Consider the following 26947-nt stretch of genomic DNA (forward strand, 5'->3'; position numbering starts at 1 on the left):
TTTTTCCTCCTGAAAATGAATGTCGGAGCAATCAAAATAGTTACCCCAAAGAAGCATTATAGAGGCCAATAGTTTCTTTGCCGTGGTGTTTTAACTTTACATGTACAATAGGGGGAAAATAGGTGAATTTTAAACTGGGATGAGTAGGAAAAGAGCAAGCTAAAAGCAAACATGCTTGCCCCGCCCTCCAACTTTATTTTTTTTTAAGAGACCCACTTGTCTGCTGACCAGGTCCCTGTAATATGGGAGAACTCGCCCTATTCCTTTCTACACAATGGTGTCTTGGAATTTTCTAATTTCTCCTTTTCTACGATTGCATTCTGTTCACATAACAGTCAAGGGATGACAAAGAACATTTGTAAGAGCAGTGTCTTTTAAAAATTAATTTACTAGTTAGGACTGAGTATACATTCATAATTCAAAGATCAATCCCACAAACGTTATTCGACATCTTGGTTTTCAGTAATATTTTATCAAATTCAACCACGAGGGCCACCAGTTCTGCTTAAGATCAGGTGACGCTTGTTGGGCGACCCCGATCCCTCTTCTTGCCATCATGCTGTTAGACTTTTCAGCTATACCGGTAACAGCGTTTTGAGTGACTGCAAAAGGGAGGCAACTTCTGCTCCACGAGAGCCATCCTACGCGTTAGAAATGGCAGGAAGTTTCTTGGGACTGACAAAGCATGGGCTTCTCCTGATGCTGTCACCTTGGGCAAGGCTCTTACAGGTAAATTAGGGAGAGAAACAGTTACTTTGCCGGCGTTACGAGACGAACAATCGAAAAAGTGTGGAAAAGGACTTCGCCCTCCCCAAAGCGCCCAACCGCGGCGGCTTTTTCCCGGGCCTCAGGCGCGCTCGAGCCGCGCAGCACAAAAGCCTGGCGGGACCGGTTGCGCCGGGCGCCGCCTCCCGGTGCATCTCGGGAAGGGCTCCCGCCCGCGCGGCAGCGTCTCCCTGGCGCGGCCCGCTTGCCCGCCTGCCTGTTCGCCCACTGCCAGGGCAGACGCGGCCTGCACGAGCTGCCGCGGGTTCCGAGAGACATTCGCACGGCTCCTGCACCTCGGGGGTCTTTGTTCCCGGAGCTGTTCCTCGTCCCGATGCTCCCGCCCCAAAACTTGTTTGCCTAAAGTACCAGCCTAAAGTCTCACTTGACGATGGGCAGTATTGGGGTGCGCTGGTTGGGTCGGGGGGCGTTCAGAGGCAGCGAAGGGACCCCCTAAGCTTAAACACCGGGGAAAGGAAAATGAAGAGCGTCAGGACCGCCTCCTCCCAATAGCGCTCCGGCGCGGACGGCGCCCTACCGCGCAGGCGGCTCGCGCGGGCTCCGCAGGGCGCGCTGGCGGCTGCGGCGGGGCGGGGCGCGGCAAGGCAGGCCCGGGCAGGCACGTGGTGGCGACCTTTCTTCCCACCCGGCCAGGTCCCGTGGGACCACCGTGCTGACAGGGAAGAGGAATGCCGTTCCCGGGCCCCGCTAGGGAGAGGGGTTTACACTCGGGGACCCCGGAATTGGAGGTAGGGAAGAGAAGGAGCAAAGGAGGGCGCGGCGTGGGGCGAGGGTTTCCAGCGCGGGGACTGCGGGGAGGTAGCTAGAGGCCATTGCAGGGGCAGGGCAGCGGGCTAGGGGAGCGACCCATCCATGCCGAGGGAAACCCGGTCGCGGGACCTGGAAAGCAGGGTTGATACGTACCTGGGTGGGCGGACTGGAGATGCCTTCCCTGGGCTTGCAGCGCAGGACTGGCGGAGCAGGCTCCGGGTGGTCGCGGCGCCGGGACCCAAGCTCGCAGAGCCGCACGTGGCCCGGCGCGCGGTGGAGCGGTGTTTACATTCTGCAGCAGCTCCACGTTGTGCTGCCGCCCGCGCCTCCCATTGGCCAGCTCGTCAGTCAACGCTTCGCTCCTCCCCCAGGGGCGGGCCCTGGGGGGGTTCCCTTGTAGCTCAGGAAAGACCGGGTTCTCTCAGGCCTTGGCGGGACGGCCAGGGTGTGCCCCAGGACTGTCACTTCCCAGCCACCCTATGCTCACCTGAGTCGCGTCCCCCTGTCATGCGCTCAGGCAGAGCCGCAGCCTGACAGCCCCGAAATCCAGGAGTTGCAGTGGGATAGGGCAAGAGCAAACTGGCGGGAGATGCGGGAGCTGGGCGGCGATGAGGCCAGCAGCGGAAAAGGAGCCTCTGAGAGTCTCCCAGTCGCCGCCGGCCGCACCGTGGGGCTTGCTGGACGGGGACAGAAAGCCTGGGAGAGTCGACCCCACGGCCGCTCCGAGTGGCGGGTGCTTAGTGATGACAGGGCGCGACGCGCGAGCGCGCGGACGGACCGGCGGGCGGGAGAGCAGAGCGCGCTGTCCGGAGGTGTCAGTCTGAGGCGCATGCGTGCGGGGCGGGCCCGGCCCGGCCTATATATTGGGTTGGCGCCGGCGCCAGCTGAGCTGAGCGGTAGCTGGTTTGGCGGTGAGGAGCTGCTGCGCGTAAGGGGGATGCGGGAGGAAAGAAAGCCCAGTTGGGCCGATCCCTTACCACAGGCGGGAGCCTCAGGGAGGAAATACAGGAGGGCTGAGAACTAGGCGACTGAGGGTCATGGGTCCCCGCGTTCCGTCCCTGTCAGGACCCTTGGCAGGGGACCGGGAAGCGGCGGGGCATGAAGAGCCGCCCCTCATTCTAGGGGCTTCTGTATTTCACCCTCATTTGGGGACCTATCTCGTGGGAGAGAGGATGGGAGGCCGGGTCCCCTCCATGGGGAGAAAAGTTCCCGATCAGGCCAGTCTCCCCTTTCTTTAGCTCCTTTCCCTGCCCACCGCCTCCCATCAGAGTTGGGGTCCCGGCGCCCCTCCGAGCGGCGGTAGGGGGTCGGGACCGGGAAGGAGGGAAAGGAGACTGGAGGCCGTGACACCAGTCAGTTCCTCCGCCCCTTGCTTCCCCGCCACCGCCGCTCTCCGAATTGGCGCGGAACCGGCTTCTCCACAGCCTTTCGCCTCCACAACCCCCTCTCCGCGCTCGTCCAGGACGGGAGGCAGGACGTGGGGGCGCTGCCCAAGCCCCAATCTCGGTGTACGGGGGAGAGGGTGGAAGACCCAGAAAAACCCGTTTGGGGAAGAGGTGCTTCCCTGCTCGTTCAAGGTGCCGGGAGTACTTGGTAAATTTTTGGACACCCGCGTCCCGGCTGTACATTTAGTTGAGGAGATGCAGGCGTGTATCCAAAATGAATTACCATAAGCTAGCTAACAGCACAGAAGACGGCAGGGTCACACGGCCCAGGCCCCCTTCCGAGGGACTGAGCTAAAACCTCCGAATCAGTGTCTTACTGGCACTTGGAGAATGTGAATGACAATGTACTTGACTGCGGCTTTTCCTCTCCCCCCTTCAGAGGCTTTATACACCTGAAAGAAGAGAATGTCAAGACGAAGGTAACATTATCTGTCTTAGAGACATGTTTCAAATTAGTTGCTACCTTTGACTTACTAATTACACTTTCTTTTTAAAAATTCACCACAGTAGCCGTTTACAGGCCAAGCAGCAGCCCCAGCCCAGCCAGACGGAATCCCCCCAAGAAGCCCAAATAATCCAGGTCAAGAAGAGGAAAACAACCCAGGTGATTTAAGGAGAAAGAGGGAGGAACGAAATTCCATGTTGGGACTTTAGTTTACCAATGATCTTTTCTATTTTCCAGGATGTCAAAAAAAGAAGAGAGGAGGCCACCAAGAAACATCAGTATGAAATTAGGGTAATGCAGAACTGGGCTGGGTGGTTTTGGGGGGGAAATGGAGGATAGACGAGTAAGAATAGAATTATGTGTTTATTGCTTTTCAACAGATTCCTCTGACACTTTTAATGCCCCTAGAGGTCAGCAGGAAAGCGCTTATCTTTGGGGGGTTTGTATGTGCCCGAATCCTACTACAGCTGCAGAGTAAGTGCCTTCAAGCAGCTGGTTCCTTTTTGTAAATCCCTCCCTCTTGGAGCTGCCTGGTGCACCCGGGCCCGCCTAATCTATCCAATATACTGCTCTTTGTTCCCTCGCAGACTCTAGTAGACGGTCCTAATAGCTGCTTCTTGGGCATAAATAGGATGTGAGATCACTGACAGCCTGGCATGCAGCCCTTTGGTATCTTCTTCCTATGTGCTTTTGTACAGAAAGCACTTTGGAGATAGTGATTCCCTTTGAAACCAGCATTATTGGGAAAAGGATCCTTTAAGCAATTGCTTCCACTTGATCCAGTTTTAAGGTTTTGCCTTCAAATATTCAAAAGTATCAGAGCAGACTTAACTTTTTTTTTAAAAAAGAGACTTTTATTTTAAAAAGTCTCTGCTACTATTGAATGATACAGAGAACTGCAATTCAATGATGTTGAAAGTGATTAGTATTTTAGACCACAGATGTATTTTATTACTCTCCTCCTTCAACACCTAGCATCTTCTATTACCAGAATTGCATTTTGTTGTCTAAAACATCCTGTTACTCTTTATAAAAATTAACATGACCTAACATGACCTATATGGGTTGTTTATAAAATATCAATGTCAAATTAGTATATTGCCATCTATGTGAGCTAAAATTACAGATTCTTTAGACATATTAGCTTTCATTTATAAAGATCATGACAAAAACTAAGGTTTCCCTTGCACAAATTGATTTTTCTTTCCTTCCTTTTTTTTTTTTTTTGACAGAATTGTTGGCCACCTGTATTATCTGGGGGGATCAGTCCTTGCATTATCATTGAAACACCTCACAAAGAAATAGGAACAAGTGATTTCTCCAGATTTACAAATTACAGATTTAAAAATCTTTTTATTAATCCTTCACCTTTGCCTGATTTAAGGTAAGAAAAATTTCAGTAATTTTATTTCAAAGATACAAAATTGTGCTGATTTAATACACGGCATTATTTTGTCTTTTGCAGTCATAAATAGAAAAAGTAAAAATTGTTTACTAATATTTAAGCATGTATATTTTATCTGATAGTAGGGCTGTTTGCAAATGATTGGGGTATTTAAAACACCGATTCGATAAAGTTATTTTCATTTGCTTGCTGAGTACTGTAAAGACTTAAGGCCGGGCGCGGTGGCTCACGCCTGTAATCCCAGCACTTTGGGAGGCCGAGGCGGGTGGATCACGAGCTCAAGAGATCGAGACCATCCTGGTCAACATGGTGAAACCCCGTCTCTACTAAAACAAAAAATTAGCTGGGCACGGTGGCGCGTGCCTGTAATCCCAGCTACTCAGGAGGCTGAGGCAGGAGAATTGCCTGAGCCCAGGAGGCGGAGGTTGCGGTGAGCCAAGATCGCGCCATTGCACTCCAGCCTGGGTAGCAAGAGCGAAACTCCGTCTCAAAAAAAAAAAAAAAAAAAGACTTAATAGGACTGAATTTTTTGTTAAGATTGGAAGTATTTTTACATGTTCAGCTTTTTCCTTTAAATTTTTTATTCTTGTTTCTTGCAGTTTCAACTCAAAGGAAGCTTTTTCAATTAATCTATCAACCCTATTTATTTCTTAGTAAGGTCTGTGCTTTTTTTTTTTCTAGTTCATGAGTATAACTAAGAGGTACAGCTTATACAAAACATGTAGTGTATTAACTTATGCTTGGCCTTAATAAGCAAGTTAATGGAATCAGACATTTAAACTCACCAATCCCCCTTTCCCTGCACTCTGTCCTGCCTTACCCACCCCACAGATGACCCTGCTATAGAGGTGATTGAGACTTCTCTTGACTGTGATCACATGCTTTACATATTTAACTTTTTCCTATTGCTCTTGAGAAAACTTTTTTTTTTTTTTTTTGAGACGGAGTCTCGCTCTGTCGCCAGGCTGGAGTGCAGTGGTGCGATCTTAGCGTACTGCAACCTCTGCCTCCCAAGTAACTGGGACTACAGGCATGTGCCACCAGGACCAGCTAATTTTTGTGTGTTTAGTAGAGACAGGGTTTCACCATTTTGGCCAGGATGGTCTCTATCTTTTTTTTTTTCTTTTTGCTAGCCAGACACCTCTTGTTTCTTGGGATGGTTTCTATCTCTTGACCACGTGATCGGTCAACCTTGGCCTCCCAAAGTGCTGAGATTACAGGTGTGCACCTTTTTTTTTTTAACTTTTAATTGCATTTATTTTAATGCTGAATTTACTCCCGTGCCATAAGTTTTTGTTTATTTAGTTTCTTCTGGGATATCTTTTTCTTCTGGACAACCTCCTCTTCTGGTTTAGAAACAATTTGTTCCTTTTCACTAAAGATCATCTCAATGTGGCAGGGAGAGATCATGTATGAGTTAATCCAGCCATGAGCTCTGTAGGTCCATCAGCACATCCTAGGTGCTTTGTTCACTTCGAGATGCTCAATGGCCAGAGAATCTACATCTAAACCCTTAAGTTCAGCATTACTCTCTGCATTTTTTTTTTTTTGAGATGGAGTCTTCCTCTTTTGCCCAGGCTGGAGTACAGTGGCACAGTCTTGGCTTACTGCAACCTCCACCTCCCAGGTTCAAGCAATCCTCCTGCCTCAACTGCCTGAGTAGCTGGGATTACAGGCATGCGCCACCACGGCTAGCTAATTTTTTTGTTGTTGTATTTTTAGTAGAGACGGGGTTTCGCCATATTGGTCAGGCTGGTCTTGAACTCCTGACTTCAGTGATCCACCTGCCTCAACCTCCCAAAGTGCAGGGATTATAGGCATGAGCCACCATGCCCAGCCACTTCGTGGTTTTTTTGTATATGCATATCCTTGATGGCCTAGGCAGTTTCATAAGTGTTCTTACAGTGAACACAAAGATTTGAACCTCTTGATTTGTATGATTTTGTGGGGTTTTCCAGGTCAAGTGGATAGCCAACTATTTTCACAGATTACCTCAGACCACTTAGGGGAAGAGCAACATGATTATCTTTTAATAGCAACCTTTATAAAGTATAAATAAGTGAGACTAGAAAGCATACTCTTGAAATCTGCAGGTTGGATGATCATAGTGCAGGTTGTCAGTGTGTTATTTCAGGCTTCTGTTTATTCACACAAAGGAAATCATTTCCAAAAATTAAGCTAGGAGTTTTTTTTCTAATTTACTTTAAGAGCTTCTTCTAAGTTCTAATTAAAAATTGGATTTCAGTGTCTGAAAGTTGAATTTTATCTATGTGAAACAGGGCTTTCATATACATGGATTGCACAATTTAAATTATGGTTTTTGGCGTGTCAGGGCGGGTCACACTTATAATCCCAGCACTTTGAGAGTGAACCAGGCAGATCATCTGAGGTCAGGAGTTCGAGACCAGCCCAGCCAAAATGGTGAAACCCCATCTCTACTAAAAATACAAAAATTATTTTTTTGCATTTTTACAAAAATAATTTTTTTTTAATAAAAATTTTTCTCCTGGCTTCGTGGCCGGCACCTGTAACCCCCAGCTACTTGGGAGGCTGAGGCACAAGAATCGCTTGAACCCAGGAGATGGATATTATAGTTAGCCAAGATGCCACTGTACTCTAGCCTGAGCAACAGAGCAAGACTCTGTCTCAAATACATATATATATGTTTTGTTTTTCTCTCTTTCCATAGCTGGGGATGTTCAAAGGAAGTCTGGCTAAACATGTTAAAAAAGGAGAGCAGATACGTTCATGACAAACATTTTGAAGTTCTGCATTCGGACTTGGAACCACAGATGAGGTCCGTACTTCTAGACTGGCTTTTAGAGGTATGTTCCAGCAATACAAATTTCCTTTCTCTATATGATAGAAAAATATTTAGCTGTAAATGTGCTTTCTCTGAGTTTATTGTCCATCCCCAGGAAGCTTTTTTGAGCTACTTGTAGTTGATGGCACCCAAAGTGGAAAGTGACTCTATAAGAGTAAAATCATAACAAAGCTACTACATATAACTAAACCCAATTCAGAATTCCTGTTATCTGTGGATACTGCTATGTACCAGCCACACTGTTCTAGGAGCCACAGATACTCAAGGTGAATAGAATGTATAGTTGATTAGGTTTTGAATTCTGCTATACAAAGTGAAGAACTAGAACTAGGCTTCAGGGCCCTCTGAAGTTTTTCTGCATTACTAAAATCAAATGATGATGAGGAATCCTGGTTCTGTATTCTAAATCATAATAAGACTATGGATATCTGGAAGCCCTGAGCTCTCTATGCTTCAAGTTCCTTCTCTTTATTATATTCTTCTGTTCTTTTCAGAAATATACTGTACCACTAATTTAAAGGAATGGTGATCCTGAAGCCTCTGTATATTTATGCCAGAATTCTCTCTCTTGTTTAGGCTTATTCCCTTTCTCTGGATAATAACTAAAAAAGTCTCAAATTATTATTGAGGAAATGATTACTTATGTTGATGACAAACTGATTTTCTCTCCAACTCTTGGATATGTGCTCTGTAGTCTGTCTTTAAGACAGATGAAGCCTTCTCAGGAAAAAAAGACCATAGACTTTTTGGAGGAGTAACACATGGCAGGAATAGCTCTCAGAAGCTATTAGGCAAGTTTTTAAGACTGTAAAATGTTGTCCTTTTACATCAGGTCATTTTTTTCCTTATTCTGACTAGAAGGAAAGCTTGGATTTTAATCATGGGCACAAGAGGCATTGGGTTTTGACTTGTTCTGAGTGTCTAGTGATCGTGGAATCAATTTAAGTGCAATTACATTAATTTTTAATCTTTTCCTTTTTGTTATACTGATATTTATCCAATGGCTACCCTATTCAATTTATTCCTGTTTTTGCCTAAATATGATTACATATGCAACAGCATACAGAGTATATCAAATCCAGCAATGTTGAACTCTACTTTGTCTTAGTTTATTCTTCAGTCTAGGAATGCAAACTTGATTCAACATTTGAAAATCTATTAATTTATTACCTTAACAATAAATGAGAAAAATGCTGAGATCTCAACAGATGTGAAAGACTTTTTTTTGAAATTCAACTTTCTTTTTTTTGAGACAGAGCTTCACTTTTGTCACCCAGGCTAGAGTACAATGGCATGATTTTGGCTCACTGCAACCTCTGCCTGCCAGGTTCGAGTGTCTCTTCTGCCTCAGCCTCCTGAATAGCTGGGATTACAGGCAAAGGCCACCATGCCTGGCTAAATTTTGTATTTTTAATAGAGATGGGGTTTCACCATATTGGCTGGGCTGGTCTCAAACTCCTGACCTCAAGTGATCCGCCCACCATGGCCTTCCAAAGTGCTGGGATTACAGGTGTGAGCCACCACACTCAGCCAGCAGATTTTTTTTTTTTTTAATCCATTATTAGAAACTCATGTGGCCGGGTTTTCGGACGCCAAGGAGGGCAAATCAGTTGAAGCCAGGAGTTCAAGACCAGGCTGGCCAACATGGCAAAATCCCATCTCTACTAAAAATACAAAAAAGTAGTCTGACATGGTGACACACACTGGTAATCTCAGCTTCTCAGGAGGCAAAGGCAGGAGAATTGCCTGAACTAGGGAGAGGAGTTTGCAGTGCCACTACTGCATACTCCAGCCTGGGTGACAAAGTGAGACCCTGTCTCCAAAAAAAGAACTCTGGTATGTATCTCTATTTCCTCACCTCCACAATGTCGATAATGGTACCTACTTACAGAGTTACTGTGAGAATTAAAAGCTTTCCCTATAAGTGTGGAAATGACAGATACTATTTATTATTATTAATAACAATAGTAACAGTAGTAAAGCATCAGGGCAATTCCCATTAAAGTCAGAAACAAGGGATAATAAGATTTTATCACCTATGTTAACCATTCAGTATCTTTTGATAATTCTTAACCAGTGCAGTAAAAATATGAAAAATAAATCATGTTTAAAAAAAACTATAAAACAAGTGAATGTGGTAATAGATTTGTTTATCCTAATAGTTCATGTTAGTTTCTTTTTTCCTTTCCTTAGTTCCCAAAGTGCTTTGCTATCAGTTTGACTTAAGTGTAAAGTCTGAAATGCTAAGAAATGACTTTCTAATTTGGAGAAATTCAGAGGATAATATTTAAATGTTTGAATTCTTCTCTAGGTATGTGAAGTATACACACTGCATAGGGAAACATTTTATCTTGCACAAGACTTTTTTGATAGATTTATGTTGACACAAAAGGATATAAATAAAAATATGCTTCAACTCATTGGAATTACCTCATTATTCATTGCTTCCAAACTTGAGGTAAGTTTTCAAAATTTATCCTTAGATATATTTATCCCAAACTTTTTTTTTTTAATCAACATATTAATCCCAGAGAATACCATGTTTTATATTAACTCCTTAGGAAAGTACATTTTCTGAATGTTATCACAGGGATGAATGATAAGTTATCATAGTTCCCTCTGTAATGTCTGAGCCTTATTACAAGTCTCTGGTTTAGATTCTGGGATTAGTATACATACAGGTGAAATGTCCCATGGCTTATTCTGCCAAATGAAACATATTGATGCTGTAATTTATATACATAATTATAGCATTTGTATTCAATAGAATGACCTTTGAAAACTAAACAGCTAATAAAATGAATACTGTGTTGGATTAGAATAATGGTTTATCCAACCCAATATTTTTATATCCAATGGTGCTGCCATGATAGAAGGCAACTCTTCTTAAGATTTTCCTTCACATAATCTCAATTTACTTAATACATGATGGATAGCATTAATACTTTCATCTAAAACTTCCACCGATGGTATCATTTTGAGAGTAAGAGAGGGACTGTGATCATATATTAATTTTTAAGTGTATTTTTCTTAATGTCTTTTGAGCTTTAAGAGCCATCCCCAAATCTGCCAAATTTGGCAGATAAATTTGTATTCAGTCTATCCTTACTTGAAATTACACTTTTAGACAACTTTCTAGACTGAAATCCTGGTCTTCTAATCCTTCGATGATTCTGCTTCTCTGGAGTGCTAAAACAGACCTCTTAGCCAAACTGCATGAAATATTTTTTGATTAACCATATTTTTGTACTAGGGTAAAGGAAATATTTTTAGTTTCTAGATCTTATTTGTTGGGTGTCTTCTGGTTTTTGGTTTTTGAGACAGGGTCTTGCTGTCACCCAGGCTGGTTGCAGTGACAATATCACAGCTCACTACAGCCACAATCTCCCCGGCTACAGCGAACCTCCCACCTCAGCCTCTGGAATAGCTGAGACTACAGGGATGCACTACCATGCCTATTTTTTCTTGTAGAGACAAGGTTTCTCTGTGTTGCTCACACTGGTCTTAAAACTCCTGGGCTCAGGTGATCCTCCCACCTCAGCCTCCCAAAGTGCTGGGATTATAGGTGTGAGCTGCTGCACTGCACCAGGCAGGGTGTCTCCTTTTGATCTGACCAACCTATTAGGCAATTTTAAAACAAGTTTGGCTATTTTTTAACTTTAATGACTTAAGATATTCTAGTTGTATTAATGAAAATTCAAAGTCAATTCTATTAAGTTTCAATAATCAACATAGTTGCTAATTTAGATACCTAGATATGAAAATATCTTAATAAGGTTTTGACTATAGAAGAATTGTTTTACTAAGATTTACAATTACTTAGTGAGGCTGTCCTTAAATCTGAAGCCTATATGTGATTTGTATGTATAGACGGTCCCCTACTTACCATGGTTTGACTTTATGATGGTTGAAAAATAACCTGCATTCATTATGCTCCTTGACATACAACAGGGCAATGTCTGCATAGGTTGAAAATATTCTAAGTTGAAAATCCACTTCCTGGTCGGGTGCAGTGGCCCACGCCTGTAATCTCAGTGCTTTGGGAGGCTGAGGCGGGTGAATCATTTGTGGTCAGGAGTCAAGACCAGCCTGGCCTACATGGTGAAGTCCTGTCTCTAGTGAAAATACAAAAAATAGCTGGGTGTGGTGGTGCATGCCTGTAAACCCAGCTACTCGGGACCCAGCTACTTAGGGGGCTGAGGCACAAGAATCACTTGAACCTGGAAGGCAAAGGTTGCAGTGAGCCAAGATTGTGCCACTGCACTCCAGCCTGAGCGACAGAGTGAGACTACCTCAAAAAGAAAAAAAAGGTTGAGTGTGGTGGCTCACGCCTGTAATCTCAGCACTTTGGGAGGCTGGGACAGGCAGATCATGAGGTCAGGAGATCGAGACCATCCTGGCCAACATGGTGAAACCCCGTCTCTACTAAAATACAAAAAAAATTAGCCAGGCATGGTGGCGAGTGCCTGTAGTCCCAGCTACTCAGGAAGCTGAGGCAGGGGAATGGCTTGAACCTGAGAGGTGGAGGTTGCAGTTAGCCAAGATAGTGCCACTGTACTCCAACCTGGCAACAGAGCGAGACTTCATCTCAAAAAAAAAAAAAAGAAAATGCAGTTTTTTGTTTTGGTTATTTCTCTAAGAAAAAGAAAATGCACTTTCTACTTAAACAATTGTTTGGTTTATTGGGATGTAACCCCATTGTAAACTGAGGAGCATTTGTGGTTCTTTTAATTTCTATCTCAATTGTGCTCAATAAAAAAATTATAATTTAAAGGAAATCTACGCTCCTAAACTCCAAGAGTTTGCTTATGTCACTGATGGTGCCTGCAGTGAAGAGGATATCTTAAAGATGGAACTCATTATATTAAAGGTAATAATAATTATGTTTTCCTAGTTGCAAAAAACTATGTTACTAAGTAAGTTATGATCAAATCTCGAATACAATGTCAAAAGTCAAAACAGATTTGTATTAGGATCCAATTCTAAGAGGTTAATGCATCAAAATATTGACAATGGTAATGGTTGGATGGGGAATTAACCTCTAAACTCTACTATATAACGTGGTATATGTGTTTACATTCATTAACAGGAATTTTAACATTTTGTTAACAGGCTTTAAAGTGGGAACTTTGTCCTGTAACAGTCATCTCCTGGCTAAATCTTTTTCTCCAAGTTGATGCTCTTAAAGATGCTCCTAAAGTTCTTCTACCTCAGTATTCTCAGGAAACATTCATTCAAATAGCTCAGGTACTGACATTTTTATTGATTAAATGGTAATGTTGTTATTACAGGTTTTAATGCATATATAGTCTTAAATAGGCTATACCACAAAATAATGACACACTGAATTAACTCCTTAATTCTAAACCAAAACTTTTGATGTATAAAGTTCTGTCCCCAATGTTTATGTTGCTTAATATTTCTAGAAAACAAAGTCCTTACACTTTACTAAAGTATCTCTTTTGGATATAAAATGGGGGGAAAGTATTTTTTAGCCAGTTGTGTTTAAGCTTTATAATGGCATAATTATTCTGTATGATGTCTTTACATTTGGATACATAGAGTACCTATTTAAGTTAAATATTAGAATTGAAATTACTTTGTTATAAATTTTTTTAGAATATAAATTCAAATTAAACTTTTCTAGGCTAGCATATTTAGCAAAGTAAATAATTAGAGGAGGAGGACTTGGCCGGGTGCTATGGCTCAGGTCTGTAATGCCAGTACTTAGGAGGCTGAGGCAGGCAGATAGATTACTTGAGGTGAGGATTTTGAGACCAGCCTGACCAACATGTTACTTCTGGGAGGCTGAGGCAGGAGAATTGCTTGAACCCTGGAGGCGGAGGTTGCAGTGAGCCAAGATCGCACCACTGCACTTCAGCCTGAGCAACAGCAAGACTCCATCTTAAAAAACTTTTTAAAAATAGGAAGAAAGTAATCTTAAGGCTGCTGTATCTGCCATATAACAAGTGAAGAAAATCTACATTCTTATTCTGTGTGGGATGTGAAAATCTAACACAGGGAAGACATTTGGGGAGGAGTATTAAGTCACCTAGGTTAAAACTGTGGGCAGTGGTGCTTAAATCTAGCATGTTATGAATACTCAAATTGGATAACCAATTTTAAGTATATATTAGAATTGGTTTATTTTATAAAACTTATTATAAAAGCTTAATTTTTTCATCCAGAATTCCTCACATCCCAAATTGCCTTAGGCAGCTATATCCTTTTAACAGGGTAAATCTTTGATAAGCTGATAAACAATGTCGAGTTTCTAGAGTACATAATATTTCACTTAAATTCATAATTCTTCTCCCATTTCTCCTACATTCTGGACCAATGAGGACAAAGAGATTTGAAGTTTAATTCCACTACATAAGTATCATCTCAAATCTATGAAATCTAGCCCTTTTATACCATACCATTCCATCGCTACTTTTTCAGCTCTCTTATTGCCTGGATTATACAGCCTTTTAACTAATCTCACTGCTTAACAAACATGTTTCCTTCTAATCTACTGCTTCATTCCATGCTAAGGTATCTTTCTTAAAATGGAACTTTGATTTAAAAATCTTCCAGTATAACTATAAGAATCAACCTATGAAGTTCTGACTTCTTAAAGATCCTTTGTGATCCAATCTAGACCATGCCTCTAGCCGCCACCCCTCATCCTTGATAAGAAATGAAGGAAAGGTACTCCTTGCTTATTTCATATTTTTCATCTTAGGAGTTCTGAACTACTGTGAACTGAGTTCCAAGTGATGTTCCTATACCTAGAACATTCTCTGCCTCCCAATATTCCTGGCTACCTTATAAGACTCTCTTATGGCAACTTGAGGCCATCACTATCTTTTCCAATCTGGATTAGGTGCCCTTCCTGCTAGTACATGTCACACTGTATTGCAACAATCCTTCCTTGTCTACTTCCTTCAGGTTTGTGGCTTATTTATCTCTAGATCCCTAAAGTTTCAGCAAGAGACATTTAGTACTCATCCTTCTCCTAAATTGCTTGTGCTTTTTTTTCCTTTGTTAGCTTTTAGATCTGTGTATTCTAGCCATTGATTCATTAGAGTTCCAATACAGAATACTGACTGCTGCTGCCTTATGCCATTTTACCTCCATTGAAGTGGTTAAGAAAGCCTCAGGTAAGACTGTTTGTTGTCTTACTTTTTCACAACTTCTAATGGGACTATAGTCTGAACTTTAACATTCTGCTAAACATGGATTTAAAACTTTGGCAGAAAAAATTAGCTGTTCAGTGATTATTTTCCTTTCTGTTGAAAGTACTTTCCAATACGCAGTATATATCTATAAACGAGAAGACCAAATGGGATTTAAATACATTTGGAACAAATCAACATTTATAGTTCTGCTTTAAGAGTTTGGGATTTGACCATTTCAGTTTCATGTAGAAGGTATTGGTTAAGAAGTTCTGAAGTCCTTTTTCCCTTCAACACAGTCATGTAGTTTGAGAGTGATAATGTTTTGACATGTTAAACTTGTTATAATTTGTTTTGGTTTCTTTTTAAAGTAAATATCTCAAAATTTAGAAACAGCAGCAAGTAGATTAGGCATATGTAAGATAGTTTCTGATATACACCCTTCATGCTTTTCTAACTTTTTTCTATTTAGGTTTGGAGTGGGACAGTATTTCAGAATGTGTAGATTGGATGGTACCTTTTGTCGATGTAGTAAAAAGTACTAGTCCAGTGAAGCTGAAGACTTTTAAGAAGATTCCTATGGAAGACAGACATAATATCCAGACACATACAAGTTACCTGGCTATGCTGGTATGTTTTTTTTCTTTTTTTGGAGTTTTTTGGCTTTGCTATTTGAATCTAGTAAGTCACTGAAACTGATGGTCGGAATAGAGTACTCCTTCAGGCAGTTATATATGATGGTCAGGGGAAAGTTCTAATGGGCAAAGGCAAAATGATTTCAAAATGTAGAAAAGTTAATAGAATTACTTTGAAATCAAAGCAAGATTTATGAAGTGTCTCAAGATCAATGCCAACAGTCTACGTAAGTTAAAAAATGTATATAGCATTACAAAAACTTTCAGAATATGACCATTCACACTTGCAAAGACATGAAAAGACTATTAGGCCTAAATAATCTCAACTAAGTACCCAGAAGTCTGGTTTGACTTTGTTTTACGAAATCAGTGCATGATTTCTTCCCATGTATAGGAAGAAGTAAATTACATAAACACCTTCAGAAAAGGGGGACAGTTGTCACCAGTGTGCAATGGAGGCATTATGACACCACCGAAGAGCACCGAAAAACCACCAGGAAAACACTGAAGGAGATACTAAGCAAACACGTTGGAATTTACCACGTATTGGGTAAAACTGGTATCACTGAACTACTCAAGTTTTACAGGAAAATAGTGCTGTGATTGTCCTAGCCAACTCAGAAGTTACACTGCCATTCTTTGATTTTAAAACTTAAAATTGGCACTAAAGAATATCATTCCTATGTCAGCTGTAAAGAAACAGCAGGACTTGTTTACAAAAATGTGACTTCATTCCCAAGGTTTACTGGATAGAAGCCAGCCACATTTTATACCATAGCAATGTTTTTCCTTTGATCCAGTGTTACTATGTTTATCATGATAAACTAGAAATTTTACCATTGGCGTTTTGGACTGGGTCTACCTTAAAGGGTATACTAAATGATACAGTACTTTGAATCTAGTTCTTAAGATTCTCAAAATTCCTACACTCTTGACTAGTGCAATTTGGTTCTTGAAAATTAAACTTGTTTACAAAGGTTTAGTTTTGTAATAAGGTGACTAATTTATAGCTGCTATAGCAAGCTATTCTAAAACTTGAATTTCTACAAATGGTGAAATTTAATGTTTTTTAACTAGTTTATTTGCCTTGCCGTAACACATTTTTTAATAAGGCTTAGTTGAACATGGTCTTCAACCTGTGCTCTAAACAGTGGGAGTACCAAAGAAATTATCAACAAGATAAATGCTGTGGCTCCTTCCTATGTGGGGCTTTATTGACATGTAGGTTGCTTGATAATAACCTTTTTGTATATCACAATTTGAGTGAAAAACTTAAGTACCCTTTCAAACTATTTATATGAGGAAGTCACTTTATTACTCTAAGATATCCCTAAATCATTTTTTTTTTAAATTTAGTGTGACTAAGGCTTTATGTTTGTAAAACTGTTAAGGTCCTTTCTAAATTCCTACGTTGTGAGATAAGGACAGTGTCAAAATGATAAAAGCCTAACACTTGACCTAAACTTCTATTTTCTTAAGGAAGAAGAGTATTAAATATATACTGACTCCTAGAATCTATTTATTAAGACACAAAAACTTGCTGTACATAGGCTAGCTACTTCTACATATTTTAAATTAGCTTTTTATTACAAAATCCAGCCTCATAAATTAGAAAACTAGATTGCCAGTTTATTATCTGATATGTGAATCTCTTCTCCATTTGAAAAAATTATAAATTTAAGCTATTGTTATGAAGTCTTCTGTATAGTTTGTTTTTAAACAAATTTGTTTCAGTATTGTGTCTGAAAAGAAAACACCACTAAATGTGTACATATGTATTATATAAACTTAACCTTTTAATACTGTTTATTTTTAGCCCATTGTTTGTTTAAAAAATAAAAGTTAAAAAAATTTAACTGCTTAAAAGTAAAGTTTTGCCATTGCTTGGAGAAACTTTTTTTTCCTTCTCTGCGCTGCCAGCTGTAACACTTCTTCTGGATTGCTTGCATTCAACTCTGTCTGGCCGATGGCTTTTATCTTCCAAAACAGAAAAGTGAAGTTATTAGAGGTCTGTCAAAAATTAAGTTTTGTTGGTACAAGTAATATAAAGCTACCTACATGCTAACAATGCTAAGGTTTTTCATGATTAACTGAACCTCTAATTGTAAAACCCAAGAGTCTTGGAAAAAATTAAAGACTGACTAGGGCCACTGAAGGAAAAACGGACTCAGCCATAGTTTCTGGAATGATCTTAATTCATGTATCTGGAATAATCTTAATTCATGTAAATTTATTTGACTGAAAGTATAAGTAAGCTCTACATGGTAATTTTTAGAATTAAACTAGGGCTCCACTTTTTTTCTTTTGTCTTTTTGAGACGGAGTTTTGCTCTTGTTGCCCATGCTGGAGTGCAGTGGCACAATCTCAGCTCACCACAACCTGCACCTCCTGGGTTCAAGTGATTCTCTTGCCTCAGCCTCCCGAGTAGCTGGGATTACAGGCATGCACCACCACACCTGGCTAATTTTGTATTTTCAGTAGAGACAGGGTTTCTCCATGTTGATCAGGATGGTCTCGAACTCCCGACCTCAGGTGATCCGCCTGCCTTGGCCTCCCAAAATGCTAGGATTACAGGCATGAGCCTCTGCATCTAGCCCGGGCTCTACTTCTTAATGTACAAAAATAACTTGCTCAGCTCTATAGCGGAATATAGTGCCTCAACCAACTTAAATATACATAGTTTAGAACCTTAAAATCTATAGATTAAAAAAAAATTTTTTGAGACAGAATTTCACTCTTAATCACCCAGGCTTGTGTGCATTGGCGCAATCTTGGCTCACCGCTACCTTCCAGTGATTCTCCTGCCTCAGCCTCCCGAGTAGCTGGGATTACAGATGCCTGACACCTCACCCAGCTAATTTTTGTACTTTTAGTAGAGACGGGGGCCAGGCTGTTCTCGAACTCCTGACCTCAGGTGATCCACCCACCTCAGCCTTCCAAAGTTATTACAGGAGTGAGCCATTGCGCCCAGCCTAGCATTTCCTTAAACAACAAGACTTCTGATACATGGCTTGAAAAGAGAAATGACTATTCAGGTATGATCATCAGGTATGGGAAGTCAGGGAATAGGAGAAATTGCTGGATGATGCCATTTCAACATGAAGGAATCCATGTGGCAAAAGTTGGTAGTAGAGTATAACCAGAGTTGTTTCAAACAAACCAGGTATCCCAAAGACAACTAGCTATAAAAATCCAAAGTGAGACAGAAGTTGGAATAGGAGCCAGATATTTGAGAGAAGTAATACACTCCATGTAGACAGTAATCAAAACCAAGAGTGGATTAAAATAGGGATCAGAGAAGCCAGAAGAATAAAGAAATTTCAAGAAGGAAGGAGATGTAATCAGGAAAATAACTGAAAAGTATCCACTGGATCTGGCATTTGGTGGCTCTTGAGAGAAAAGAGCAGTGATGGCGAAGTCAAATTGCTGGGTTGAAGAGCTTCATAAGCTAGGCAGAGAGGGATGAGAGGGCTAGAGATGGAGGCACAGACAGCACAAACCTGTAGTAGGATGAAATCTTTTATAGGCCATGGGAGAGGCTGATAATATAGGAAATCAAATAACTCATTAAAAGGTTACTGAGGGGAGAGAATTCAAAGCATAAAAATTTGCCTTCATCAACCTCTTTTACTGGCTGCATAGTGGGCTTAACAATGAATACAGCTGTAGGTTATTTTAAAGGCACAAAGCGGAGAATGAAATAGGAATCTGAAGCCAGCTCTCACAAAGTCACCATTCCTAAGTCTTAACATCCATGAGGACAGGGCCTGGTCAGTCTTCACTGGTGTATCCCAAACACAGAAGAGGTAAAGAAGTTAATTGAGAATAGAAAAGGCAGAAAGAGGGCAGGGGCTTAATAGGAAAGTCCAAGAGTCCCCAAAGAGAATGTGGACGGCCAACTAGTGGCAGGTAAAACAAAAAGCTGAGGGGCCAACTAAGGTTGGAGAATGGATTGGCAATGGCATCAGTATGTACTGCTGGCCTAGTTGTAGGACTTTTTCCAATAGTCTCAGTGACCCAAGAAAATAAAACAAATTACTGAACTTATGCAGGGCTAGGGCTTTCCCAGGTGAGGTAAAGGATAAAGTAAAGATGCTAAAAATACTGATCAAGAGTAGTTCTAGCATAGCAGGGGCTCCCAAGCCTGGTTTATCATCACACTACCTGGGAAACTTAAAAATTGGATTCCAGGGTCCACTTTGGGCTAACTGAATCAGTATCTCTCAGTGTGCAGAATGGTATTTGCTGAACTCAAGATGAGTAGAGAAGGGAAGATGGAAGGGAATGACTGGGGGAACAAAGTCACAAACCTGAACATCTCAGAGCGTGAAGGCCTTGAGAGCCAGGAAGTAAGAGGAGGATAGGTTATTGGCAGAGAGTGGGGTTGCAGTATAAGATCATACGTAGAACAGTTGTGCCTGACAATAAGACATGGCTTTGGGTGTGAGTGGCTGGTACAGAGTAAAGATGACACTCCACAGAGCTGAGGCTGGCAAGGACTTGTAAAGCTCAGGGTGACAGGTAAATTCATCCCATCTTTCGACACATGTAGAGGAACAACCAGATGCTTACATGAGCTAGTAAGGAAGGTATATGCTTCAAAGAATAAGGGTCTCAAAAATGATGCAAGTAGAAGTGGTTTGGAAATAGCAAAGGGGAGCTAGGTAAATTTTTCAATATTGACCTTCCAACCCCGGGTCAATTAGAAAAGGGAGATGAATAGCCTCCAATCAAGTGGAACTGGCATTCATGTTTTTTTTTCCTTTTAAGTGCTATTATTTGTTTCTTCTAAACAATGGGCATACACTGTAGTCCAAGTACAAAGTTTAAAAGATTTAATAAGGAGCATTTATTAATATAAGTGAAAGAGCAAAGAAAATACCTGTGGTGATAACTGCTGCAGTAAATGTTAGACAAGTAAATATGGCCATACAATTTAAAATGCTTTGGCCCATACATCAAATTTAGATAAAGAATTCATCTAGGCCGGGCGCGGTGGCTCAAGCCTGTAATCCCAGCACTTTGGGAGGCCGAGGTGGGCAGATCACAAGGTCAAGAGATCGAGACCACCCTGGCCAACATGGTGAAACCCCATCTCTACTAAAAATACAAAAAAAATTAGCTGGGCGTGGTGGCGTGTGCCTGTAGTCCCAGCTACCCGGGAGGCTGAGGCAGGAGAATTGCCTGAACCCGGGAGGCAGAGGTTGCAGTGAGCTAAGATTGTGCCACTGCACTCCAGTCAGGCGCCTGGTGACAGAGCAAGACTCTGTCTCAAAAAAAAAAAAAAAGCATCTAATCAGTGATTCTGGAGCACCTAATGTGTGCCTAGCACCATTCTAGGTACCAACTATGACAAAACAAGTCCTTACCCTCATGAAGAAATAGCTAATAATATACAGTATGTCAGATGTTGATAAGTGTCCCAGAGAAAAATGTAAAATAATAAGAGTGCTGGAGGGAAAAAGGAAGCAGAAATTGTTACTTTATAAGATGATCAGGAAAGGATGATTAATTGAGAAGAGATCTGAGGGAAGTTGGATGTTCCTGGAAGAGAAAATTTCAAAGGCCCATTGTAGGCAGTGAATGTTCTTGGCTTGATCAAACAGTAGGGGTACTGGTGTAGCAGAAATTAGCAAGGAGGAAAGTTAGGTAGGTAAGCTAGAGCTCAAGTTGTGTATTGTAAGACTTTTAACTGTGTGAGTTAAGCCGTTGGAAGGTTTGGAGCTGAAAAATGACGTGATCTAACATCATAAAATGATGTATAATGAGATGGAACAGCTAAAATTATCAAAAGGCCTTTTATAAAGTAAACACTGATAATCAAATTCTGGCAGTAACTAGGCACACTATGGTTCATATCTTTACAATTGTTTAATATTCTGGAAACTAAGTGTATCACTGAAGAAAGGCATAAGGTAACTTACTGCAATTTGTCTTTTATCTGTTTCTCCTCTTTTATGATGAAGATCTAATGAATCAGTTAAGAAAAATCTGACAGTATTAAATATGAGAGAATCTCAACTCGTTTTCAGTTTTGATTTGGAAAACATACAATACTAAATACTCCTTTAATTTACAAAAATGGATCATTCCAACATCACACACTGATGAAAGGATACAAGTCAAGTATTCCAAAATGGTAACATCCCATATGTAGTCATAGTAGGAATCCATAGCATCATGACTGAAAGACAGAATTCAGTTACTTCTTAAGCAGAAAAATATTTACCCTCATTATTTTTTTAAAAAAAGTATTCATACCTGTTTTGTTCTTGCAGAGATTTAAACGCTGTTTTGTAGTCGATTTCTCTGAGGAACTGACATAAAATGGCCACCTACATCAACAAAGATTTGAAAATGGTTTCAAGTCATGACAGTTTGGTTTTACAGGGTAATCTTAGAAGAAGAATATAATCTTTAAGAAGCCTCAGAGATCATATTGAATCAGCTCATATTTATGGATTCCATCCAATTTTAATTTCAAAAACCTTTGTACACGGGTGTGTCTGACCAATATTTTCTTCATCAGTGACCTAAACCACAAATTTTTAGAGCTTTGTTTGAATGAGAAGCTGGCAAAAAGCCAGTTCAGAAAACTGAACTGAAGGGGTGGAAAACTGCCAAGCAAAAGTGTCATGACATTCAAGGACATACAGAGTGTGCAATTAAACCTTTCACAGCTGGCAAGTACAGAAGCTTGTTTTGGCAAAATTTAGGCTGCCAGTCTGCTTAACATAGAAAATGTCTATTTCATGCAGGTCATAATGTCCATCTCTATAAAAACTAGTTTTTATTGATTTAATTCACAAACCATAAAAGTTACCTTCTCAAAGAACCCAATCTGCTGGTTTTTAGTATATTCACCAAGTTATGCAACCATCACCACTATGTGATTTCAAAACATTTTCATTACTTCCCCCAAAAAAGTTCATGGGCAGTCACTCTCCATTCCCTCTCACCTCAAGTCTCTGATAACCACTAATTTACTTTGTCTCCATGGATTTGCCTACTCTGAACATTTCATATGAATGAAACCAAAGACTATGCAGCCCTTTGTGTCTAGCTTCTTTCACTTAGCATAATCTTTCAAGGTTCAGCCATACTATAGCATGTAACAGTATTTCATTCCTTTTTATGGCTGAATAATATTTCATTGCATGGATATGCCGCATTGTGTTTAGTCATTGATCATTTGATGGACATTAGGGTTGTTTCTACTTTTTGGCTATTGAATAAAGCTGCCATGAACACTTGCGTACAACTTTTTCTCTGGACCTATGTTTTTAGTTTTCTTGGGCATACACCTAGGAGTGGAACTGCTGGGTCATATAGTAATGCTTAGGGTTAGCTTTTTGAAGAACTGGGAAACTGTCTTCCTGAGGCTATACCATGTTGATGCTATACCATTTTACATTCCTACCAGCAACATATGAGGGTGCCAATTTCCCCACATCCTCAACAATGCTTATTAGATATCTTAAGATTACAGTCATCCCGGTGGGTAGGAAGTGGTATCTCATGGTTTCCATTTGCATTTCCCTAATGACTAATGCACATTTCTAATCTAGAGTATCTTTAAAAACTTGATGATTTTTTCCCACTTAGGAAGTTTAAATGTCAATGTTTTTAATTCATACTTTCATACATTCAATAAACTATTTTTAAAAATTTAAAGAATATGCCAAACTCTTACAAACCCTAAGTGATTTTGATATGGAAAATAAAAGCTAATTTCCAGTTCAATGCTTTGTATTTATTATAAACTCTAACATACATGAAAATAAAACTTCATAATAATATAAACCAACCTGTGTGTGGCAATTCAGCAAAGAACAACATTTTATCATTCGTTTTATCACCTACAAAAGCAAAACTCTCATTATTTTCAAAAACCAGCTAACATGGATTATAACAAATGTGTCACTCTGGTATGGAATGTCAACATAGAGGGAAGCTGGACGTGGAGGAACAGGAGGTATATGGGAACTCTGTACCACTTAATTTTGCTGTAAACCTATAAGTGCTATAAAAAATAAACTTTAAAAATGTAATAAATATTCAATCTTATTTCAAAAGCCATTGTAAGTATTTTAAAACTATCATTTGTTAAGTTATGATACTGGTAGCCTAAATCAGAGGAAACAGCTATGCATATTTAAAAAATGGACAAAATTTGGTACCAGGTACAGGAATGGGGAGGAAATGGGGAGAAGTAGATCAAAAGGCACACATTTGCAATTAGACAGAAGAAGTCTAGCAAGCTGATATTCAGTATGAGGACTAGAATTCATTATACTGTACTGTATACTAAACATTTGCTGAGAATAGATTTTAGGTGCTCTTATCAAAAAATAGGTAACTAAGAACGGCAATGGATATTTTTTGACTGTAGTAATCATTTCACTGTATACATGTATATTAAAACATTATTCTGTACACCTTAAATATATACCAAAGAAATTAGGGGAAAAAAATAGGGATTTAGGAGACACAATCTATGTGATTTGAGAGCTAACTGGATGGTGGCAGGAAGGTCAGTAAGACAAAAGCCAAAAATGATGGTCAGGGTTTGGGCTTGAACAACTCAAATGGTTAAACAAAAATGTTGCAGTTTTTTTGTTTTTGAAAGGGCAGGTGAATTTATTAGGGTATATTAGGAATTTATTACTTTATGGTAAAGTAAGACACAAATCAGGGGTTGGACAGGTTGAATTTGAGGTGTTTTGGGGAAATCAAAACAGCAACAGGTGCTAGAAACTGGGACAATGAAAATATGGAGGGCAATCTGGTCTAGAGCCATGAACCTGGGATTTACCATCACATTATGTGGAAATGCTAAGTTCAGCCAAAAGGGGGCCCAGGAAGAACATATAAAGGTAGGCAAGAAGCCAGCCAGCCCATGAAAACAATTTACCTGGTCTGTATAAACATCAGGGGGCACCGCCTTATTAAAGAAGTCAGAACACACAGCTCCGGCCTGGAGGTAATAGTGAAGAGCTGCTGAATATTGATTTGTTGCTGAAGCAGAAAAACAGACATAAAGCATTAGAGGTAACAGTTGAAACACAGAGCTTCCTTTGTGAAGAGTCATGTATAACTTCATGAGTTAACAAAAGCAGACTCAATCCATAGATCTACAAATAAAACTTTAGTTCAGATTTCTTGTCAAATGTCCTAGTACAGAATTTAGTATTTGGAGATTTTATTTCCCAAATGTCCAAACTAGAAACAAATCCTAATTTTATAAAGTAGTACAGAATAAGTATATCAAGAACTTGATAGCTATCAAGTTGGTATCTAGAATTTGACAGATATCAAGAATTTGATAGCTTCTTTTGGGGGCTGGGGTGGAAATGAGCATTTAAATCGGTATTTGCTTCAAAATAATCCATAGAAGAGAGGAGTGGTGTGAGAAAGGGGACACATGAAACATGACTGGCCATGAGCTAATGACTGTTAATTAGCAGCTGGGTGGTGGACACATGGGTGTTCAGCACACTATCCCTTTTATCTTCACATCTTGAACTTTGGCTTTAAAAAATTCAACACTTAAGGAGCATGAGAGAAAAAAATTTTTTAAATCAAAAACCAACTCCTAAAACACAGATTCTAAAATAACACTAGTCAGAAATTTCATTTGCTCTGCAGAGTTACAAAAGCATTGAAAATTTCGTATCAAGTGAGAAAACGCTATAACATATAACCCAGCAGGCGGGTGACGGGGAGAGTTAGGCTGTATCTTCAGGAATACAAATAATGATCAAGTGTACCTGGAGATTTTAGAATCTCTAACCAGCAATTTTGCAAAGAAAACCTCATTCTCCTTAAAGATGTTTTACTGATTAGATTTTTTAAATTCACTACTTTTTAAAAGAAGAATAAACGTAGTCAACATAAAATTAAAAGCATCTGGACCAAAGATTCTACACTAAAAAAAGTGTAAATACTTTTACTGCTTTAATTTTACTAAAGACAAATAAATCTCAAGGAAACTTAATAGTAATAAAATAGTAGTGCAGTGGTAGTTTAATAAAATGTGTCATATATTTACTTTCACTTCAAAAAGTGCTACAAAAACAAAACACAAAGCAACCAAACATCTCACTTACCAAAATAAATATCTGCCTGGATAATTAACCAGGAATGGTTATTTGGATTTATACTGAGTGTATATCGAACTAGTTCTTTCACTGTGATTGCCACAGCTTCAAAGTCCACAGACTGGAGGCTAAAGGAAAGACACATAACATTAATCTACATTTTAAAAGTCAACTTTAAATTCCAAGCATGTATTTATTAAATACAAAAAGATTCAGTCAAAATTTAGGTGAACATAAATATAATGCTAAATACTAGGAGGAAATCTATTATAAGAACTATCATCCAACTAAGTCTAAGAAAGTGTGATGAGCTAACATTTTATGAGGGGTTGAAAACAATCTGATTTTTGTTCTGTCAAAGGTAGACAAGACTGCACCAAGAAAGTAAATTTGCATCTTTTACAAATGTTTAAAGCATATAAAACAAAAATTGTTACCTCTGTTTTTAGCAAAATTTACAGGCAACAAAAGAAGAGAGACTCGTAAAAGTTCCCCAAAATGATTTTTTTTTTTTTTTTGAGACAGTCTTGCTCTATCGCCCAGACTAGAGTGGCAGATCTCAGCTCACTGCAACCTCTGCCTCCCAGGTTCAACAGATTGTCCTGCTTTGGCTTCCCGAGGAACTGGGATGGGATTATAGGTGCCTGCCACCACACCTAGCTAATTTTTTTTTTTAGTAGAGACAAGGTTTCACCATGTTGGCCAGGCTGGTCTCAAACTTCTGACCTCAGGTAATCTGACCACTTCAGCCTCCCAAAGTGCTGGGATTATGGGCATAAGCCACTGCGCCTAGCCCGCAAATAATTTTTAAGTTCTGTCTACTATGAGAAGCCACAAAAAAATCAACAACTCAGACACTGACAATGCTGCCACGTGGCTTTACAGCCACTTTACGGCTTCTTATAAGAGTTACTGACTCCCCTGGAGGAGATGTTTCAGGTGCCTTAATGGGGTGAGGGACCAGACAAGTATATCATGTGAGTGCATTTGGCGGCCCCCAAGAATCAAGAAAAAGGTTACTGTGAGCCTGGCTAAATGTGGACACCCTGAGGTACAGAGTCAGAAGGTGGAACTATGAGGAGAAAAGCCAGGCTGGCACCCAAGAAACTGCTAACTGCTCCTGCTTCCTACAAGCAGTAAAGCACAGGGGCAGAGAATATAGACTGTGGATCCCGACACGTGGCTCTATCATTTACAAGGTGAATTTAGACAAGGCGCTCCTGCTGCCCTGAGGGGTTAGAGTTTACCATAACTCACCACTGCACATTTGTAATGTTTACAAATGTTCTAAGTCTAAGAATTCTATACATCAAATAGTTTGTTTTTAAAAAGTAATCTTCAATCCAGTGCCATTCCCACTATTCTTGAAATCCATAGATGCCCACTCAGGAGAAATA

The 26947-nt window shown here is 40.3% G+C and overlaps 2 protein-coding genes across 7 annotated transcripts in view; one reads left to right on the forward strand and one right to left on the reverse strand.

The window, feature by feature from the left end:
* The first annotated feature begins 1357 nt into the window (after positions 1-1357).
* On the forward strand, positions 1358-17321 carry CCNE2 (cyclin E2). Of its 4 annotated transcripts, none has more exons than XM_035277159.3 (12): positions 1358-1514; positions 3361-3400; positions 3489-3585; positions 3664-3717; positions 4659-4810; positions 7521-7656; positions 9967-10113; positions 12430-12525; positions 12768-12902; positions 14689-14800; positions 15288-15445; positions 15845-17321. In XM_035277159.3, the coding sequence occupies exons 2-12, from the start codon at positions 3387-3389 to the stop codon at positions 15956-15958; spliced, it is 1215 nt and encodes a 404-aa protein (XP_035133050.1). In that variant the 5' UTR covers positions 1358-1514; positions 3361-3386; the 3' UTR covers positions 15959-17321. The 4 variants fall into 4 exon arrangements, with proteins under 4 accessions (XP_035133050.1, XP_035133051.1, XP_035133049.1 ...); XM_035277160.3 differs by having other exon boundaries at positions 3492-3585; XM_035277158.3 differs by lacking the exon at positions 1358-1514 and adding an exon at positions 2351-2447.
* INTS8 (integrator complex subunit 8) overlaps positions 17227-26947 on the reverse strand; it is a 57095-nt gene continuing 47374 nt past the window's right edge. For all 3 annotated transcript variants that reach the window (XM_078352667.1, XM_035277156.3, XM_078352666.1), the window contains 7 exons: positions 25560-25678; positions 24365-24468; positions 23259-23309; positions 21712-21785; positions 21570-21634; positions 21375-21418; positions 17227-17427 (listed from right to left, as the gene is read on the reverse strand). In XM_078352667.1, the coding sequence (XP_078208793.1) occupies positions 17311-17427; positions 21375-21418; positions 21570-21634; positions 21712-21785; positions 23259-23309; positions 24365-24468; positions 25560-25678 (574 nt within the window). In that variant the 3' untranslated portion in view covers positions 17227-17310. The remainder of the gene's footprint in view (positions 17428-21374; positions 21419-21569; positions 21635-21711; positions 21786-23258; positions 23310-24364; positions 24469-25559; positions 25679-26947) is intronic.

Source organism: Callithrix jacchus, chromosome 16 (genome assembly GCF_049354715.1).
Source record: "Callithrix jacchus isolate 240 chromosome 16, calJac240_pri, whole genome shotgun sequence".
Lineage (NCBI taxonomy): Eukaryota > Metazoa > Chordata > Mammalia > Primates > Cebidae > Callithrix > Callithrix jacchus.